This window comes from Rissa tridactyla, chromosome 2 (assembly GCF_028500815.1).
Source record: "Rissa tridactyla isolate bRisTri1 chromosome 2, bRisTri1.patW.cur.20221130, whole genome shotgun sequence".
In the NCBI taxonomy this organism is placed as follows: Eukaryota; Metazoa; Chordata; class Aves; order Charadriiformes; family Laridae; genus Rissa; species Rissa tridactyla.
This window is the reverse complement of record NC_071467.1, coordinates 124,632,595-124,654,147: the sequence shown is the minus strand read 5'-3', so window position 1 is coordinate 124,654,147 and position 21,553 is coordinate 124,632,595. Positions and strand designations below refer to the sequence as shown.

Genomic DNA, 21,553 nt, shown 5'->3' with positions numbered 1-21,553 from the left:
ACCCTTTTCTCACTGGGACAGAACAGCTGCGCCAAAAGAAAGCTCTACCGTTAAAGGAAGACTGAACCGTAGTTCAGTTTAGAATTACAGCATTCATACCAGGACACTAGGGGGAACCTGAACGCGGCCCACTTCAAAAATCACTTGCATATTCTGATGCTGCTATTAACCCCAAATTTTCACTCATGGACAAGTTATTCAGCTATACGAGGGAAGACAACTTTTTTCAGACCACCGAGGTTGTAACGCATACAGACTATGTAACTGGGAAAAAATATGGAATTCTTATAACCTCAGAAAGGAAGCTGTTGTACAATAGTACAGAGCACAACTATCACTCTCTCTATTCTTATGGTTCTTCCAGCCTTTTCTATTGAAGAAAATTATCAAGCTGCATACTCAAATATCAATCTGTTAAAGAAGTATGTTAAACAAAAAGCAGTTGAAAAGACTGCAATGCATGTTTACACTTACTGTTTAGGAAATGAAGCAATGAAAACAGCCTGAAGAAAAGTTTATTCTATGTATTTGAAGCTTGTTTCCACTTTTCACTAATTCCATTACATAGCTGGATTTCTGGTAACACGTAATGTTATTAGCAACTTACACATATTCATAAACACCGTGCTCTCCTAAACAGTATCATCATGAACACATTGCAAAACCAAGGAACTGTACCACAATACCAGACTTTCGGAACCACTGTGTCAGCAGGCTTCACTTCTGCTCTGGGTCTGAATTTAAATTTTCAAGACAACTCCACATTTCTAAAAGCTCTAAAAGAATTAAGTAGCATTAGGAGACAAAGACAGGCATGCAGGTTTGAAAGATGTCCTTAGCAGCATTCACAGTCTAACACTTTATAAGAAAGAGGATGGAGGAAGATGGTGGCGTAAGAGAGTTCACCAGTAGTTTCCTGAAACCCGCCCCTTTTCTTTTTCTTTAAGCAATAATTTTCTTATTTTAATAGTGCTATGTACTTATTGACACTTTAGAATAGTTTGGGGTTTTGGGGTTTTTTGTTTTTGTTTTTTTAATAGAATCATAGGGTTGGAAGGGACCTCTGGAGATCATCTAGTCCAACTCCCCTGCCACAGCAGGGTCACCTACAGCAGGTCACACAGGAACGCATCCAGGGGGGTTTTGAATGTCTCCAGAGAAGGAGACTCCACCACCTCTCTGGGCAGCCTGTGCCAGGGCTCTGCCACCCTCAAAGTAAAGAAGTTCCTCCTCATGTTTAGGTGGAACTTCCTATGCTCAAGTTTGTGTCCTGTCCCCGGGCACCACTGAAAAGAGCCTGGCCCCATCCTCCTGACACGCACCCTTTAAGTATTTATAAATGTTGATAAGATCCCCCCTCAACCGTCTTTTTTCCAGACTGAAGAGACCCAAATCCCTCAGTCTTTCTTCATAAGAGAGGTGTTCGAGTCCCCTCAGCATCTTGGTAGCTCTCTGCTGTACCCTCTCCAGCAGTTCCCTGTCCTTCTTGACCCGGGGAGCCCAGAACTGGACACAGTACTCCAGGTGCGGCCTCACCAGGGCAGAGTAGAGGGGGAGGATGACCTCCCTCCACCTGCTGGCCACACTCTTCTTGATGCACCCCAGGATGCCATTGGCCTTTTTGGCTACAAGGGCACATTGCTGGCTCATGGTCATCCTGTTGTCCACCAGGACTCCCACGTCTCTTTCCACTGAGCTGCTCTCCAGCAGGCAGCCCCTAACCTGTCCTGGTGCATGGGGTTATTCCTCCCCAGGTGCAGCACCCTACACTTGCCCTTATTGAATTTCATAAGGTTCCTCTTTGCCCAACTCTCCGGCCTGTCCAGGTCTCTCGGTATGGCGGCACAGCCTTCCAGTGTGTCAGCCACCCACCCCAGCTTTGCATCATCGGCAAACTTGCTGAGGGTGCACTCTATCCCCTCGTCCAGGTCATTGATGAATACATTGAAGAGGACTGGACCCAGTACGGACCCCTGGGGAACACCACTCATCACTGACCTCCAACTAGACTCTGTGCCCCTAATCACTACTCTGTGAGCTCTGTCTTTCAACCAGTTATCTATCCCCCTTACTGTCCATTCACCAAGCCCACTCTTCCTAAGCTTCACTATGAGGATGCTGTGAGAGACCGTGTCAAACGCCTTGCTTAAGTCAAGGTAGACCACATCTATCGCCCTCCCCTCATCTATCCATCCAGTCATGCCATCATAGAAGGCTATCAGATTAGTCAGATATGATTTCCCCTCGGTGAATCCATGTTGAGTACTTCTGATAGCTTTCTTTTCCTCCACATGCCTTGAGATGACGCCCAGAACAAGCTGTTCCATCATCTTTCCAGGGATGGAGGTGAGGCTGACCGGCCTGTAGTTCCCCGGCTCCTCCTTCTTGCCCTTTTTGAAGACTGGAGTGACATTGGCCTTCCTCCACTCCTCAGGCACCTCGCCTGTTCTCCAGAACCTCTCAGAGATGATGGAGAGCGGCCCAGTAATGACTTCTGCCAGCTCCCTCAGCACTCTCAGGTACATCCCATCGGGGCCCATGGACTTGTGAATATCTAATTGATCCCTCACTCGATCCTCCTCAACCCAACCCAACTCAAGGGAAGTCTTCTTCTTTCCCCGTTACTTCCCCCAATGCCTGGGACTCCTGAGGGCTGGGCTGAGCAGCAAAGACCGAAGCAAAGAAGGCAATCAGTAACTCCACCTTCTCTGCATCCTCCATCACCATGGCTCCTGTTTCATTCAGCAGTGGGCCCACAACTTCTCTGGTCTTCCTTTTGCTTCCAATATATTTGTAGAAGCCCTTCCTGTTGAGCTTGACATCCCTGGCCAGGTTTAATTCCAAGGCAGCCTTGGCTTTCCTTGTTTCATACCTCACGCTCTGGCAGCATTCTTGTAATCCTCCCAAGGGGTCAGTCACTTCTTCCACTTATTGTAGACTTCCTTCTTCCACTTATTGTAGACTTCCTTCTTCCACTTGAGCTTTTTCAGAAGCTCCCTGCTCAACCATGCAGGTCTCCTGTGTCCCTTAGCCGATTTCTTGCTCTTAGGGATGCACCGATCCTGAGCTTGGAGGAAGCGGTCTTTGAATATCAACCAGCTTTCTTGAGCCCCTTTGCCTTCCAGAGCCCTAGCCCACGGCATCTCTCCAAGCAGTTTCTTGAAGAGGTTGAAGTTAGCCCTCCTGAAATCCAAGGTTGTAATTTTACTGCTTGATGTTTTGTGCGTGGTACCCACAATCCTGAACTCTATCATGATCATAGGTACCACGCAGAAAACATCAAGAAGCTATACTCCATAGCTAAGCTTTCTCAAAAAAAAAAAAAAAATTTAGATAACTATTCATGTATTTGCTAGGTGTTGCAAACTAACTCAAGTCTTTTTTACTAATGTTATCAATACAACTGTCAAAGAATGCACATTAATAGAAAGCACAAACATTTACAGTTAGACCTGATGATCGTAAAGGTCTTTTGCAACCTGAACGATTCTATGATTTATATGATTCTACTGGAGACACATCAGCGCTTTCAGTTCTGAAGTGGAACATCCTTAACATTTTACATTAATTCTGAAGCATCGACTCAAATACAACTTTTTGAAGGCTATTCTCTTCAACAATATTTTATGAACAAAAAGCATTAAGAATACAACACAAAAAACCCTCTGTTCAAGTTGCTTTTATCGGAAATTTATGAAACTACAGAGGAAAATTCTATCTATTCTAAACTAGGAAACCACTGAAGGAGCTACCATTCATAGCAGTATAATACTAACACATAACTCTCCCACACTATACCCTCTTGTCAATCAGGGACCACTTCTTTACAAACACATCATAAGCAGGCTTTGAATTACAGGCTCTGTCTGTAACAGTAGCAAACCGAGACACACAAAAAAGTCACCAGTAAGTATTTAAAACCAGATACCTCACTCAGCCCTCAGCTGCAAGGGAAGACAAATTGCCCTGTACTCAATCTGTTGTGCTGCAGCTGTATGCTGGGTGGCACTTTCTATGATGAAAAGAAGACTCGCTTGCTTCTCAAGTGGGGTCTTAGAACACCATGACAGGACCACATCCAATTACTCAATTTAAAGCAAGTAATTCTGGCTCTGCTTCATTACATCTAGTCTCTGAACAAGTTTGATATAAACCGTTATTCCCATTAATAAGACCTCTGTCAAACTACTTGCTACCAATAAGTTTAACACATTAATTACATCATCATCAGAGGACACTTAACAAAGACGAGCTTTCTCGTCTATGAAGAGCTCCATGAGGAACTGCACCAAGAGCTTTAACACTACATGAGCTCATTTAGACTCTTTTTGTTTCACTTTCAACAAGAAGTTTTCAGGTTTGGATTTTCTATGACTCGGATTGATACAGGATTATTGGCCTATCAGGTAGAATATAAAGCATATAACTTGTTTCAAAACTTTTGTCCACACTGGTGATGCAAAATCAGGACATCACTGCTGACAACTGTCTCAAAGCATAGCGTGATCAGTTTATATATCAAAGTGAAAACAACTATTTTTTTTTTAAGTTCTTCAATTTCTGGTACTTCTAACAAAGCTGCTTTCTTGCAAACCAAGGGGTTTAGAAGCACTTTCTTCAATAATACAAATAGCACAAGGCAGGAAGAACCAAACTTCAAAAAAATACAGTCACATCCAGAACATCCTTTTCAGTTCAGTTTTCATTACTACCACCTAGAATTAATACACTGGAAAGCTGCTGTGAGTTATTAAAGAGAAGCCATGCTTTAAAATTACATTCATCAAAAAGAACAGGGAACACACTTCACTTAGAGTTTAGCAATTCATGACCAAGTTGAGAGATACTAGCACAGTAACATGAGAAAAGTTGACATTATACTTCTTAGAAGGAACTTAGTGTTTAGTTATATATGAAGCAGTATGTGAAACACAGAAGTACTGTAGAGTTGCAAATGCTCTGTTTCTCACTTTAACAGAGGGACATTTGTCTAGAGCCACCAAGAGAAATTTCTCTCTAATGCTGCAGTACAAGTCACTGTAAATCTTCGCAGATATGTGGAGAAAGCACACCAATTTTTTAGAGTTGCAAAACACATTTTTTTTATAGGTGATATCCCATGGGAATCCTTCCACATCACAGACATATAGACTCACTACTCACAAAGAACAGGGCACTCGGTCACAATCTAATTCCTTTGAGGCCATCTGTCAACACATGAGTTTAAGGATAAAAGTCAGACAAAGCTCCTTCTAACAAAGAAAAGCACTAGACACTTTACAACAAAGTTGGAAATCAAAATTAAACTGGAAAGCAGAAAACAGCAGCCTTGTCAAGGCATACCTAAAACTCACCTCTGTTGCTTGCTGTTACATATGAAATTCACATGGAATTCTTGAGAATTACCTTTGCCACACAGCCTACAGAAGGACACCACCAGGCTCCCCTTCACCTTGTATCACTCCTCACAACAAGCCACTTTCTTAATCATTATCTTATCCCCAATGATTCCTATATAATCAAGAGGAGGCTGAAAGCAGTTCCTGGATTATTTTCCTCTTTCCCATCCTATACTTCATTTCAGGAATACTAGTGGACTTAAAATATGTTCATCGATGATCCGTTAGTGAAATCTTGAACTTGCACAACACAAAATTATTTTGACGTACAAATCCACAGAAGGTCAATTCTCAAAATTAAGATCATGCCCATTCTTAACTTTTCTGTAACAATACATACCTTTTTCCATTCAAATTTACGAACATACACAAACACACACGAACAATCCTCTCACCAATAAAGAGGCATTGTTCAGATCTCATTAAATTCTATAGCGTATTGTATCTATTCATGGCATTTGGATTTTTTTTTAGTAACCCTCAAGACAGGAAGGGAAATTTTCTTTTGTCTTTGCTCAAGAGCCTGTTTTATACCACAAAACAACTGAAGCAAGAAACAGGTTCTCCATATCATAATGTGGCTGTCCTGGTTTGAAGTAAAACTTTCTGTTCAGCAATTTTACCTTTCAGCTAAGCCTCTTCTAACTCTCTGAAATCAACAGCATATTGTGCAGAAACTGTTCATTCTCAGAGTGACAGGACCTATGTTTACAGTTAATGGCAAGGAATGGTACGCAGAGAGGCCCTCTCTTATACTGCTATAACAACCAAGGTCAGCTGACTGTGTTATCTGCCCCGTTGTAGGGTCAGAAGCTGAAAAGCGTTGAGAGGTCCCACCTGTGGGTAGGAGCAGACAGGACAGATGACCCAAAACTGACCAACAGGGTATTCCATCCCATCTGCCTCATGTTCAGTATAAATGCTGAGGGATCAAAGGGACAGCCTCTCTTCCTTCAGTGGCCGGAGTCCAAGGAGGACTCTATCAGTTCGTTTCTATCTGTCATTGCTGACTCCAGATCCGGAATCCAGTTCCCATCCATCGCTGAGTCCAGTCTGAAACTTCCCCAGTGCCTGCCAGTAATACGATCATCATCCTGGGAGCTTGATACAGTTTTGTATATATTGTATCTATTTCATTATTTTTCTCTTAATTTTATTATTAATATTTCATTAAAGTAGTTTAGTTCCTTCTAAACTCATAAATCTCTTTATCTCTCTTCCTCCTCTCCTCGGAGAGAGGTGGGGGGGAGCATCTGTCATCCATCATTGGCCAGTCTTGCCCAAACCAGAACAGTGGCCATAATACGTTAAACTATTTACAGTCTTGTGATGTATCACCATAAACTTACAGTTGATCCTCTGAGCTTCACAAGAAATAGCACAATGCAAGTCACAACACAGAAGCCAGTATGCCACCTTGGATGCATGTATTCTCTACTCCGAAGTAGAAACTCATACATGCTGTACACTTGCATTTCCAGAAACAAGCATGCATACAAACACAGATACCCTTTCTGTCACTTCCACAAGTACTCAGCTCCATTGCCTTGCCCAGCTGCAAACCCTTTGGGCTCTTAACAGCTTCCATAGCACCACTCCCAGCCCTGACACCTGTACTGCCATTGTCCAGGTCTCTCCCCAGCTCTTGCCACCTCTGCAGCCTCTAAAACAAACTTAAACCTCTGTTTGGAGATACTGCCACCATTCTCTAGAAGCTACTTCTAAAAACAGATACACATCTTCCTCGTTCTCAATGGTGCCTTCACTGCCACCAAGTTCACCCTCTGGCTATGACCTCTCCCAGCACCTGGAAGTGGACACTTGTGACTTTACTCAAATATGCACAAGTGGTAATTTCAACCCAAAATATTCTGCACCAATCTCCAATGCAACAGACAAGACTAGAGCCTTACCTGCTTGAAACTTCATGATCCAACCAGTGGTCACCAAGCCCTACAGACTTCTTCCAAGGATAGCCACAGAAAAAGAAACATTTTCAAGAAGCTGAAATGAATGCATTAATCCACAATATAGTTTTTCAAGTGTAGACCTACTCCCCCGCCCCTTCCCTAAAGAGACACAGCTATAGAGTTGATATGTGTGGACTAGCAGGTAAGCGCACACCCCTTGTACACACTTAAGCATATGGAAAATGATCTAGAAAAGTACACCTGGTTTGAGAACTGCTGTTTTAACATGCAAATTCTCACCCTTACATTGCCTCCAGAATCTGGAAGTTTATAACCATCAGACATCCAGCCTAGGCTACCATAAACACAAACACAGCAACTATCCAGTCATACAACAAACCACAGAGAGAAATCAGTCACCTTATTCAACAAAGTAAAACATTCCAAGTTCTTTGCTGTATTAGGATTACCTAAAATCCCATATACCAAATGGGTTACAGTAAGTTGGACCCATCACCAATGAGAAAGCACACTGAACTTTCTTGTTTCTTGTCTTTTCAAAAGGTTCTGTCCATTTAAAGCACAGAATACAAGTAGTAGGTATATTGTTTGGCCTTGAGCATATCAAACGTCTTCAGTTCCCTATTTATATTTTGCCCTTCATTTGTGTCTTCTTCATAGCAAAGGCAACTTACTCATGCTCAAGAATTAAAAGCCTCAGACTAACACTATTTGCCTTCACTCAGTAGAATATGGCCATCTTCTTGCTTTAACTATAAGGCAACAGGCTACCTCCCAAGCACATTTGCACTATACAAAATTTATAAACAATAGGAACTTACTTCTGTCTCTAAATGGACCATAAATTAAGTACATTTAATCATGCCAAACAAAATCATTTGGTGAACAGCTGTTTCATTAAAAAAGAAATTAGCTAGCATCCTACCTCTGTTTAATTTGTTCTCTTTCTTGGGGATGAGATATTTAATCTTTTTTGTCTCCCCTGTTCTCAAGGCTTGAATCTATAATTTTACTTTGTTTAAAAATAAACGTTCATTTTATTGACTCTAAAGAAGAATGTTCTCAGCTTCTCAATAAACTGATCTTCCTCAGCTGAAGCTCTACCTAGAACATCTGTGTATAAACCAGACACACGAATATTTATCCTTACCATAAACAGAATCATATACAGTAAGCAAAGTCAATCTAGCAAAGTACATTCCAAAATATGCTGATAATAAACTGTGGTTACGCCTCTAAAAAAAGGAAAAGCATTGCAAGCATTTTACATAGCATCGGCAGGTAATGGATGGCAACACTGATGCCAGCAACAAAGAAAAAAAACCTGGGTGATGTTCTTCCTTTCTTGACTGGCATTCATCAGCAGTTTTCAAAACTCAAGAATTTGCACAAAAATCAGTTAGAAAAGCTTTAATAAATTTGCTTAAGATTTACAATCTAAAATTAAAACTGTCCAGTAACTGGTTTTGTACACTTCATTTATAAGCTGAAACATGCCCCTCCATCCTATCATTATCTAACTATCTGCAATTCAACCAAATATTAATTTCAAGAGTATCTGCCTCCTTAATTTCCTTTTTGATATCTCTCAGTGGCAGGCAAGCACTGAGAGATTAATAAAATTAATAAAAAATTAATAAAAATCAAGCTGAAAAAGGAAAGGATCTCTGCTACTCTTGGGTTTTACCACTTCCTTAAATGAGTCACAAGAATTACCAGATGTTATCTGTTTGTTTTTATATATACAGTTTTAAAATGCATGGCTGGTAGGGTGCAGTCATTTGACAAACAAAATGAAGAATTTACCACCAACAGTAGTAACACCAACTGTGGCTATTCACTAAGTTGTTTCTCATTTCCTTTTTCGTACACAAAGTCTGTCTGGAAATATGTTTGACATGTTAAAGAAAATGCATGGGCTTACATAATGGTATATCTTCACAATAGTGCTGTAAAAGCCAAAGAAAAAAATACGCAAAAAATCACTAGCCTAAAAACAAGCAGTAGTTTAAATACGATCTTTCCAATTGCCTTTTTTTTTTTTTTAAGATAGAAACAAAGAAGCAATAAATCTAGCCGTAGTCTAAATAATCCTACCTTATTGTTTAGAATGATAATTAAAAAGCTTGCAATCAGTCCTCCACCTTCAGAAGTTAGTAAGAGAACCCACAGAAGGATTCCTTCTTTTACGTGTTCTTTCTGGGGAGCAACTAGAAAAGATACTCTAGCTTTGTCTAGGACTAGTAAGCACCAGAAGCACTATTCAGTTAAAACCCCTCTATAAAAAAAGACAGAGGTGAAGAAAGTAATTACTAGAACACAGACTGAAGCTGCAGTGTTTCCACCTGCAACAAATTATGTTTACAGATATCCCAGAGAAAGAGAAGAAAATTATAGTTTTTCAACTGAAGCACCTCCAATATGGCAGAAATGTCTCCCCTCTACATAACAGCACATAATAAATACCTCATTAAGTATTTCAAGGTACAGGCACAAGACCTGGCAAAACGTGAACATGAAAATCTGTAGTGTTTGTCCCCTCCAAGCTGAGAAGCCAACAGCATCAGCCAACTAAAAACCTTAATGATTATTATTAGTGAATAGCTACCTTGCAGAAATAGCAGTCATTACAAGTAAGTTTACAATACTGGAGTTTTTAAAATAATATTGATACAATGTGTCTATGGGAAACCAATTGTAAGTAGAACAAGTTTCACATAAACATGTGTGCTTTAAATCTATATTGTGAACAGAAATAGATGGTTGAGTTAAATAGTTTAACTTAATATGATAAACATGGGCACAGCATATCTCCCAGGCCTCAGCTAACAGAGGCAGCTAACAGACATCACAACAGTTTACAGGCTAAAGCTACAAAAGGCCCCGAAACACTGTTCCAGATGGACACTTTACCCTGTAACGTTGCACTAACACCAGTCAAAGCAACTGTCCCTTGCACATCAGAGATCCTAACTCCGCGAACCACACAGGGAAGATCTCACCATCCAGATGTTGGGCTACAGGGAGCACCCGAGGCTCCTCCCTGGTGTTGTTGATAGCAGTGGCCTCATCTGAGGGTGGTGTGCTATCTTTGAGGTGCTGAGTGGCCTGTTGAGAGCTGCAGGAGGGGATGAATACACTGCACAACAGGGAATATAAGCAGGAGGTCTTGGGAGGTCTGCTGCTTGCTGAATAATGTTTTGGAAAGACTGAGGCTTATCCAATCCTCAAACTATTGCACTTTCCTGCTTATCCAATATGGACACCTGACACTTCCGAATAGCAACTACTGAGCAAATCAAGGGCATCTACTAAGCACTGTGGGCAAGAGTGAAGAGGCCTAGGTGGTGTGTCTCAGTCTCTCCAGTGAGAAGCAAATGGCCCAGCGCAGAGCAGATGTATCCAGAGGGTCAATATGCAGTTATTAGCAGAGCTTTTACTGTTATGACCACAGGAACCTCTCTCAGGAATAAGGATCCATCTGTCAAAGAGCGGCAAGAGTATCTTTGCCACCAAGCGCATTAAGCTTGTGTATAAGACTTTAAACTAGGCATGGTGGAGAAAGGTTGTCACACTCAAGAGAAGTAAAGACATGGGGAACACATGACAGAAGGCTCTCATACTTCCCTTGTAAAAGAGGCATGTCTGGGGGCTCATCTCAAGTGTTTGCATGCACGCACACACAGCATGGGAAATAATAGGAGGACTTAGTCCATGCACGGTTGCAGAGCTATAACCTCACAGCAATTACAGAGTGACAGTGGGACAGCTCACATGGCTGGAGTGCTGCAACGGATGGATACAAACTCTTGAGAAAAGTCAGGCTGGAAAGTTAAGGAACACAGGTTCCAACCTATGCAAAGGGCTGGCTACAACAAACACTGCTTTGCTTGGAAGGAGTGATGAGACAGTCAAGACCTTATGGGTAAGGATCAGAGAACAGTCCAACATGGGTGATGCTGTGCTAAATGCCTACTACAAACCTCCTTATCAAGAAGGGGAAGTAGAAGAAGCCTTCATTCGAAAGCTGTAGGAAGCTTCAAAATGGCAGGGCCTGGTACACACTGGGGCCTAAAACTGGTATCTGTCAGTAGAGTGTGGCCAAGCACAAGCACTCCAGGAGATTTCTTGAGTGTGTTGAAAATTATTTCTCAGTGCTCAGATCAATGAGCCAACTAGTGAAGATGCTCTGCTGGACATGTTGCTCCCAAACAAAGAGGAACCAGACAGAGATGTGGAAGTCAAGAGCAGCCTTGGCCACAGCAACCGTGAAATTGCAGTGTTTAAAGTCCTGAGAGAAGTGAGAAAGGCAAGTAGCACAGTACTAGCAAGACCCAGTACATACAACGTGGGCCCTTCTGGAGAGCAAATTTCAGCTTGTTCAGGTATCTTCTTGGTAGAATCTCATGGGACACCACCACGGCGGGTGAAGGGGAAGCCTGTGAGAGCTGGCTGATCAAGGACAGACTCCTCAAAGCACAAGAGGGACCACTCCTGCATGCAGGAATTGAAGCAGGCCTGACAATGGACCAGTGTGAAAGAAAAGGGAACCTGTGACTGAGCTCAAACGCAGAAGAGTTCATGGAAGGTGGAAGCAGGGGTGGAAGGAATATGCAAACATTATCTAATCATGCAGGGGTGGAGTTAGATAAGCCAAAGCTCTGCTGGAGTTGAAACTAACAATGGATGTGGGGGGCAACACAAAGGAGGGAAAACACATTTTAATTTTTTCCTCCAAAACTGAAGTTACACCACAGAAAATAGATCTCTGCACAACGTTATGCACATTAGCGTCTGCTATACATCTTTTTCTTACAAATGTAAGAGAAAATCTGAAGAATTAGAGCTTCTAATTGTGAACTTAAAGTCTGATCAGTTAGCAATAAACGTGATTAACTAGCTGTACTAGCTTACTCATAACCCTGTCTAAAAGAAAAAAAAAATCACACATGCTTCCGTTTAGCTTGACTTTTGAGATCTAGAACACAGCAGCCTGAGTCTCTTGACACAACAGAATTTTTGCACTGAGAAACAATCACATTCCAGAAATGGACACCAAACGAGATGCTATTACAACACCTCTACGAACATGCTTGCTTTAACCTCTTTCTGTTCTTTTTAACAAAGATATACAAAAAGACAGTCTGATTAGAGATTCTCTAGTCTTCTTTATATTCTGTTAGTGAAACCGCCATGGTGTTCAGAAGTGGCACTTTTCATTGAAAAAAATTCTTAGTTTTTTCTAGCAAGGAATAATTGATATCATTACGCTTGCCATAACCTAGGTATTTACAATCACTTAGCTGTCATTTTCTTCATCCCAAAATAGATCCCAGTCAAGACATAGCCAGCACATATTTAGTAGACATTAGTCATGGAAAATGCAGAGGAATCAGCCTAGCGCAACAATGAGCAGGTCGGGGGGGTGTGTGGAATCTTCACTTTACACTTTAGGGAAGCATAGTTTTTCAAGACGTGCTGTCCACATACACACTCTTAATACACACACGTCCCCACAGTGAAAAGATAATAACCAAAAAAAAATAGTCAAGTTTTCATGTGAGTCCTCAGTTGTCCCCACCTGAAAGCAGACCTCAGCTGACAGATCCTCAGTAGTAGAGCTGTTCTGTAGAAGGAACAGTAGCAGAGGGTGGAGTAGCAGGTCAAAATCAGAATCCCAGCGTACATCAGACAGTGGGGGGACAGGGGACGCTGCTCTGTAAGCAATTCCCCTTTTCTCTCTGCAGCCTCTGACCACATGCCTCATCCACAGGACGCTCCAGTTTGTTTGGAGGTAGCCTCCAGAAATTCTGTTAAACTGGGGCAGTGGTTTGACAACAGGTACCCAATCTGGAAACTTCTACTGAAGACTCTCTTTTAGTTAAAAAAAACTTCAAGTCTGTTTTTAAGTTTAAAAATATTTTGGTATTTCAGGATACTGCCTTAGCCATACTACCAACAAGACAAGTCCAGATGCCTTCCAGCACAACTACCTCCTATGAAAAAGACCAATACTCGTTCTACACCATTTGTAGAAAATGTAAGCTTCCAATGAGATTGAGTTATGAGAGATTGAGTACACACCAAAAAAAAACCAAGCCAAAAAAACCCCACACAACAACACTGAGCCACAAGAAACCTCAAAGTCTGTCACACCAGGAATCTGGGGAAGACGATACACCTATACCTCACAAAATACCATATATTGAGAGAGTTCAAAATGAAGATTTGAATACGGTCCCACTCTTCAAGTTCACATTGTGTTCACCAAAAATCACCTTCAGTGCTGAAAACTTGAAAGAGTGGGGGAAAGGGAAGATCTATCAGGTACATTACTAAGTATAAATGCAGGGGCAAAGAGTCAAACTAAGAAAAGCACAAATATTCCTTTTAGAAAAGTGGATGCTGAAGGAGGATACAAGATGATACAAGTACAGCATTGCAAATACTTCTGCTAAAATGGGACTTGACAGAATTAATAAGCCTGGGGTGTTTCAAGGTTATGAAGCACTCCAGCATTGCCGAAATAAGACAACTTGTGCCAGTATACCCAAATAGGACAACCATTCCATTACATAGCTTTGAGTCAATTTAGTTTAAGGCACTGGAGTAGGAAAAACAAAAATCTCAGTTCAAGCTAACAGCCTTTCCTCGGTGGAAGTTAGAAGAGCATTCAGACTGTCAGATACAACGCTATGGATCAATATTCTGAAACATTACTTTAGCCTTTTTTATGCCTTGTGTTGCCTGTAGAGCTCTACTTACGTGACAGTGGACAATTTACAGAGATAACTGTAATTCCCATAAAGCACAAGCATTCACTCTTTTTGGCGCTTTTATGAAAATGAAACAGCCTTCCTGTTGTACAATCCTGGCACTGTTATTGGAAGAATAAAACACTTAGTCTTCTCTGTAGATAAAGAAATAGTAAAATAACTATGAGCCATACTCCAAAGACAAAGTAACTGAAAAGACTTTAAGAAATAAAGTTTCCCAAAAACTTACATAAATAGGCATGGCTGATATGTAACTAAAATGGCTCCATCTACTGGTTAAAATACACATTTCTTTTGTCACGACATGCTCTCCCCACTGCAGCAAATTTAACTCCCAGTGAAACAAGGAACTCGGGGGGTGCCCAGCACAAACTAACAGAGACTCTTACACAGATAATCCCTTCTAATAACCATTGAGATATGCTGGCAAGGTAGGTTTGGGATGCTTGCATAATTGATGTTTATTCTCAGTAACACAAAAAGAAGCTTCTACAACGTCAGGACTGATTTTTTAAATGCAAATGTTGCGCTTTTTTAAAAATAACATTGTAAATTTTTTCACCTATTGCTAAATGTACAAGTGTAAATTTAGAAATACATATTTAAAAACATTGTAAGATCATCTGTATAAGAACAGAGAGCCTCATTTTCACATTCAGACATTTACTGATCTACAGGATTGTGGTGCTTTTCTCCATCTGCTTATTTACAAAAACCTCATTTGAATCTCACTGTTCTTATCACCATTTCAAAACATGAACTTAATTACATGAACTTAACAACAACCTTAATTTTAGCAAAGAATTTGAAATGCCCCTAAACTTTATCATTCCAGAATATGCTATACTAAAAGCATGAGAGTATTCTTTTGAGATCTTCTCTAGCTAAGTTCAAGTTATACTGTGTATTTTATCAATCACTAGTTATACAGCAGTTCTATTTACTAAGTAGTACTTCACGGCCACTGAAGATCTTGTGTAACAGATATCCTTGTGTAAAGGATATCAATATTCAAAAGCCAACAACAATCACAGTGACATGTCAAAGGTCACCTACAGGAGCAGATCAATCACATGAATATAAGGCAAAAACTGCTCAACTTAGTACACCCTACAGCTTATTTTGGACAGCAAATGAAACTGCTCAAAGAAGCCTAATGAAAGTTCTCAAGTAACACATGAAGTTTTTGACAGCCATGGAAACTTTTTAAGAATTCAAAAAGATACACTTAACAGCAGCTTACAGAACTTTAACCCAGAGGTGATCAGATGCACTGCTCGTAGCCCACTGCATGGTGCAAGTTGTACAAGGTACACACCCTGCCCAAACAGCACAATACAGAAAAGCAGCTTGTCTCGTCTCTCAAAAGTCATAGATTCAAGTTTGCAAGGTTGTCAAGCTAGTTAAATTCTCTCCCACCAGGGCTATTTAGTCAGGGCACTGACACAAGTCTAACTGTATTGCTGTAACTTGTGGAGAGCATGTGTTCAGCCAGATGCCATGAACTCATGGGGGAGGAGAGTTTCCTGCACAGTCCTCAGTTACGCAGTATAAACATACCCTCAGTTACCCTTGTCCAGCCATAAAGGGAAAACAGCAGTTCAAGCTTACTATGTTAATACGAAAAAATTTGTATGTACCAGCGTAACATTCTTCAGAGACTTGTATTTGACTTACCATCACAAAAGCCACATCTCAAATAAGAAGGCAAATAATCACACAATAGAACACTTTCCACTACTTAATTTCTAAAACAGCACATCATCCATGATACGTGGAAAGATATAAAGTAGTCAGATCTCTAGAACTTTGTTTTACTATACTAATGCTCCTTACATCCTTACATATAAAGTAGCACGAAGGTAAATCAAGACTTAGAACATATTTTAAAAGGAACTGTTTCAATAACCACCTAAGAGAAGTACTGCATAGCTAGGCAAAGTTACCAAACTATCTGAAATGCAATAACTGGACCAAAGCTTAGTTCGGAAACCATATATTGCATTCTAGCCACCACCAAATACCTGGTTCTCCCCTGAAATCCATTCATGAAATTAAGTTGTATTTCAGATTTTTCTTGAGAAGAAAAAGCACTTTGTATTTTGATTATTACACTGTTGAAGTTGTAACTACCAGCAGATTCTGATAGGATACGTCTCATCAATTTGTGTATTTTTTTTTATTTCAAGTGGTTCTGACGTCTGTTACCCTATACTCCTACAAGCCTTCATGGGTTTTGTTATGGATTTGAGAAGCTGGAGTACCAGACGCTACGCTGTTGCATTAAGAAGATGCATCAGTATAAAGGAAGGGACTGACCCTGTTTAAGGCAGTGATGTGTGTTGGTGAAGTGGGGTGTACCTGAAAGAGTCCTCAAATTAAGCCTGAAGTGAAAGCCCAAAGCTGTCATTGAAACACAGCCACTGTTGAACACGAAAGTCTAAAACCCACCTGATAATGTGCATGCACAGCTGTTAAAAAATAAAAGCAGAAGCCAACCATGTAGCCACTTCAGAAAAAGCACAGGGACACTAATGCCTCTTCAGTGAGATATGGCAGACCACATTACTTTAATGCTTTGATTAGGAAAGCCAGAAGGAGAAGCCTGGAAATATGCCCGTCCCCAACAAGAGCCACTTTCAGTTCTATCATCATCTACAGTCGAATAGTGATAAAAACAGATTTGTTTTGTTGAAGGAAAAAGATGACACAAAGAAACACAAACCCATTACTTAGCCATACTGCGTGGGCTAAGACCTTGTGAAAGTTTTACGATATACATGAAGTAGTACCAAAGAATAAAGAAAAAAAGTTTTATCTATTTTTGGGTTTTTTAAGATAACAAAGTATTTTGAAAATATTACCTGCAAAATACCTAGAGACAGAGCTGCATTCCTTTAAATGCTACTTACAGCTGTTGCAAAGAAACCCACCAAACTATCCAGTAATGAACACCATAATGACAAAAGCTAGATAGAAGCTACAACCGAGATCACTGGTATGCAGTATAAAGCATTTTAATACCATCACTGTAACTGTCAAACTAACCACTGTATAGAAAGCAACATACTAACACACTCCACTCCTATTTAAACAAACCAAAAAAGAATTACTGTAAGTAGCTGTTGAGGGAAGAGGAAAAACAAGACAAGTGTACAACTCCTCCTTACACTCTCACAACCTCCAGCTATTTTCAACTCAGACTTCCTGAGGCTATTGCTCATTCATTTACTAACTTCAATGTATCTGTTTTCCGATGTTTGTCCAGCCTCCCCTTAAGTTCACAAAAACTTGTGTATACGTTGTACAGCAAGCATACCTGTGAATTCCCTACACCAAGTGAAGTTCTGTTTATTGTGAACCTAGTGCCTAACTCTGATTTGACTATGTGCCTCCTCTTCCACCTTCACCTGCTCCCTCCACACGAGTTTTATAGAGCCCTACCGCATCATTCTCCCATCACCTCTACCAGGCTGACAAGTCCTAGCCTGTTCAATAATTTCTCATCCAGGAACCAATTCACATCTTGTTGCCCTTCAGTGAACCTTTACCAATAATAACACATCTTTTCTGAGGGGCAGAACAGCTTACTGTCTGTAAGGTATGAAAGAACCATGGATTTATGCAGTTATGTATCTTTTTCCTCCTGTATTCTCCACTTGTCACAGATGTTCTGATGGTCGGTTGCTCTCTGTAGTAGCTCTATCAGGCATTTGTTTCACCTCCCTCTTTTGACTTTCATGTACACATTGACACCAAGCAGTCCCCTCAAAATACCAATGCCCTAAATCCTTGATCATTCACTTCTTTAAGACTGGACCTAAAATACAAAACAAGCAAGATTAAAGGTATTTTACATTTTTTATAAAATAAATCCACTGAGGGGAGCAGGGTGGGTGACTGACAGAGGTGGTCCTCCATACAAGCACCACCAGAGCTTACTCATTACATATCTAACACTACATAAACACAGAACCACCTAATTTACCAACACTGGAGGAAAAAAAGGAAGTGTTAGGGAGTTCTTTATTTGATAGTGCTTCTGTATTTTTAAACCGCAGCACTTAAATTCTCAGATTTGATTCACACTTTATACAAAGTCCTTTCACCTTACTTCACCTTTCACCGTTTATTTCTGAAAAAGCTATAAATGCGTAAGCAGTTTCAGCAAGCTCTACTAGCAGGAAGGTGGTCTGTACTACCAGAAGCACAGGATTAGAAAAATTAAGTCAAACTATATTGTCAAAAATACTCATATTTTGGATTAAGTAGCTTTCATGTATATAAAATTATACCTCTTGCATACAAAACCCCCAACAAATCCAACACTGCTATACTATGTAATTGCCCAAAGATCAGCATGTCCTGTCTTTTCTTTAAGCCATTTACTTGATGTGTTTTCCCTAGAAATTCCTTTTTTTCTAGTTCTTACCAACCTTTCTGCTTTCTCACTTTTCTAACTATTCCAGGTTTGTCACAGCTGCAGTCACCTCCTGAATACACTCTGGCACCAAGGTCAGGCTCCTCCTGACTCCGCAAGGAAACCAACTTGGACCACTCCACTGAGCACCTCTGTTCAAAGCACCTACATCAAAAACAACCACACAGTAGTACAGCAGCTTACGGGTCTGTCCCAAAAGCCCCTAGTTATTTTCTGTTATAATAGAAGCTAAATGACTCCTGCCCGGCAGGCCTGACAAAGACAAGCTCGGGGCACCTTGACTTTCATGAAGTCTGTAATCCTCTTTTAATCTGGAATCACCTGAGGGTAATGATTAACATCTTACACTTGAAGCCCAAAGCTTTTGCAACTTGCTCCTTACAGCCTAGCATCTCTTTACTAGATGGGAGTATTCTCTTGCCAGCTAGGAGACACCTCCTACAGAGAGGGAAGGCAGTTTTAACACGAATTAAACCTATCAAGCAGTCTGCCCTTACCAAGAATTTAACTGGAAAAGCTAACACAAATTAGGAATATGCCTTTTTGGGGCAGAGACAAGAAGGTGGCGCAGCAGTCTGGACAAAACAAAACCTTTAGAGGTGAGCACATACATTAATTTCTGAAGCCAATATACAAAGACTGTAACAATACAAGGAATTTGCAAAATTCATGGACCTTTGAACCACTAAGTTATCAACTCTCCTGTTATAACAGAGGAAAGACATACTAAACATACTGATGTCACAGGAAGGTAGCACTTCATTAGACTGCCAATTTTATCAAATGTGACTCAAGTCTCTCCTTGAAGAGTAGCGGAAAGATGATGAAAACTCACACGTTTTCAGTGTTATTTCTCTGTCCCTCACAGCATCCTTTGTGTCACAAACTACACATCCCTCCTCTGCAGGCAATGAAAACAAGTGGCTGTGCGACACCTCTTTGGAAAAGGCCTCGAAGGCGAGTATCCGAGCAAGGGCTCAAAGGCTCATTAACAAAATCCAGACTTTGAGTCATCTGAAGGGAGGGGAAATTACAACTGTGGAACCACATGTATTTTTCAGTAGCACAGGAAGTAAGGCAACACATGTCTGCTTTACTTAGCCACCGGCCGGGGAAGGAAACAAACCAGAGCTCCGTAGTTTTATCCATCTCCCCCCCACACGACCAACACCCCCGTCCCCCCAGAGCAGAAATCCGCCGGGGAACCGTATCCACCACCTGACCCGCCTGGGCGGCCGTGCAACATGAGGACAAGGGGAAGCTCGCTGCTTGCCATGTGTGCGCACTTCTCCCTCGCCCAGGAACTCGTCAGCCGGCGGGGCCGGGGCGGGGGGGGAGGGCAGGGAGAGAAAGGCGAGGCCGGGGGCGGCTGCCGCGCCGCCCACCGCCGCCGGGCACAAGCCCCGCGGGGATCTCACAAAGGAAGCTGGGGGGGGGGGTGGACGGGGGACGACAGGGACAGAGCGGCCGCCGACCGCACGCCGCAGCGGCGCCCGAAGCCGGCGGCGGAACAAAGGCTCCGGCCCCTCGCGGGGGCGGGCGGGGGTAACGGCGGCGCGCACGAGGCCGGCACGCGGGCACACCTACGCCCTCCCGCCCCCGCGGCGAGAGGGGGGCCGGGGGAGCCCCGGGCGCTCCGGTACCGGCGGCGCCGCTTCCGCCTCCTGCCGCCGCCGAGGGGTTGGGGAAGACAGAGGAGGGTCGGAGGGTCCCCGTCTCCCCCTCCGCCCACGACAAAAGCGGAACGGGATGGCCTCGCGCACGACGCGGGAGGCGCTACCCCACCGCGGCCCTTTGTGCGCCCCCCCCCCTCCGCTCCACACCCACCCCCGCGTTACCGTGGTGAGCAACGGTCTCATCTGCTCGCCCGCCCGCTCCTCTTCCATCGCGGACCCCGCCGAGATCGCCCGGGAGAAATGGAGGGAAGCGGAACGAGACGCAGAAGAGCAGGCTGGAGGAGCCCGGGGCGGGCTGACTGCCTGGCGGAGGGAGGGCGGACAGCACCGGTGCCCTCAAGACGGGCCGCCCGCGACTGCTCCGCCGCGCCGGGGGGCTGAGCCCAGATCGACTCGGCGCGCCCGCTCCCCCCCCCCGCGCCCGCCCGCCCCGCGCTCGACCGGCAGCGCCGGCAGCCAATGGGGAGGCAGCGCAGCGCCCGGCGCGTCGACGCCCCCGCCCGCCCCGGGGCGGTGCACGCGAGGCAGGGGGGGGGCCGGGCAGCGCCGTCCCACGCGGAGCCGCGTGGCGGCCCCTGCCTCGCCTCAGCCGCCCGTTACCGCGGCGGGCGGGCGGCCCCTGACTCTCCTCAGTCGCCGGCTGCCCGTTACCAGGGCGGGGGGCGGCCCCTATCTCGCCTCAGCCGCCGGCTGCCCGGCGGAGGCTGCCCGTTATCGGGGCGGCTCCTGCCTCACCTCAACCGCCGGCTGCCCGGCGGAGGCCGCCCGGGCGGCGACGGAAAGGTTCAAGGCCCAGGCTGCCGGGAGCGGCGAGGTGCCGGTGCCGGCAGACGGCGAGCAGTAGCGCAGCCGCTCACTACGGCTATTTGACGCTCGCCCCGCACAGCAGCCCTTGCCGGTAACTTCTGCCAAGCTTTTACCGCGCAGGCTGAAATTTTCCATGCCAGGTGCCTGCCTCCGGCTGATTTTTTAGAAAGTAACCAAAATAATTCAGTCACTTCCAAAAATAATGTTATTTGCCCTTGTATAAATATTCCAACAATCCTTTATTCAAAAGGCTGGGGGGGAGATAGAGTCAAGGTTGTGCTTTTGGCTGCCGCTATAAAGCTTCGCTCCAGTAGAAGTTTTTAGAAAGAACCAGCTGTTTGCACTTGTCTAGCAGATAACTTTCGCCTTGTCTGCCTCCATGAAGATGACACCCTCCTTGGGTGTAATTGGAATTCACAATTCCAAAACACCTTGTACCGATAGGACTGAACATGTACACGGGCAGCAGATGAACCATCCCATGATGCTTCCTATGCTTGATAACATGCTCACGGCACCCTGG

The 21,553-nt window shown here is 43.2% G+C and overlaps 1 protein-coding gene across 7 annotated transcripts in view; it reads right to left on the bottom strand.

Annotated features, from left to right (window-relative positions):
* Nucleotides 1-20,616, bottom strand: part of SLC4A7 (solute carrier family 4 member 7) — a 101,886-nt gene extending 81,270 nt beyond the window's left edge. For all 7 annotated transcript variants that reach the window (XM_054191060.1, XM_054191061.1, XM_054191064.1 and 4 more), the window contains exon 1: nt 20,386-20,616. In XM_054191060.1, the coding sequence (XP_054047035.1) occupies nt 20,386-20,433 (48 nt within the window). In that variant the 5' untranslated portion in view covers nt 20,434-20,616. The remainder of the gene's footprint in view (nt 1-20,385) is intronic.
* Nucleotides 20,617-21,553: the final 937 nt, after the last annotated feature.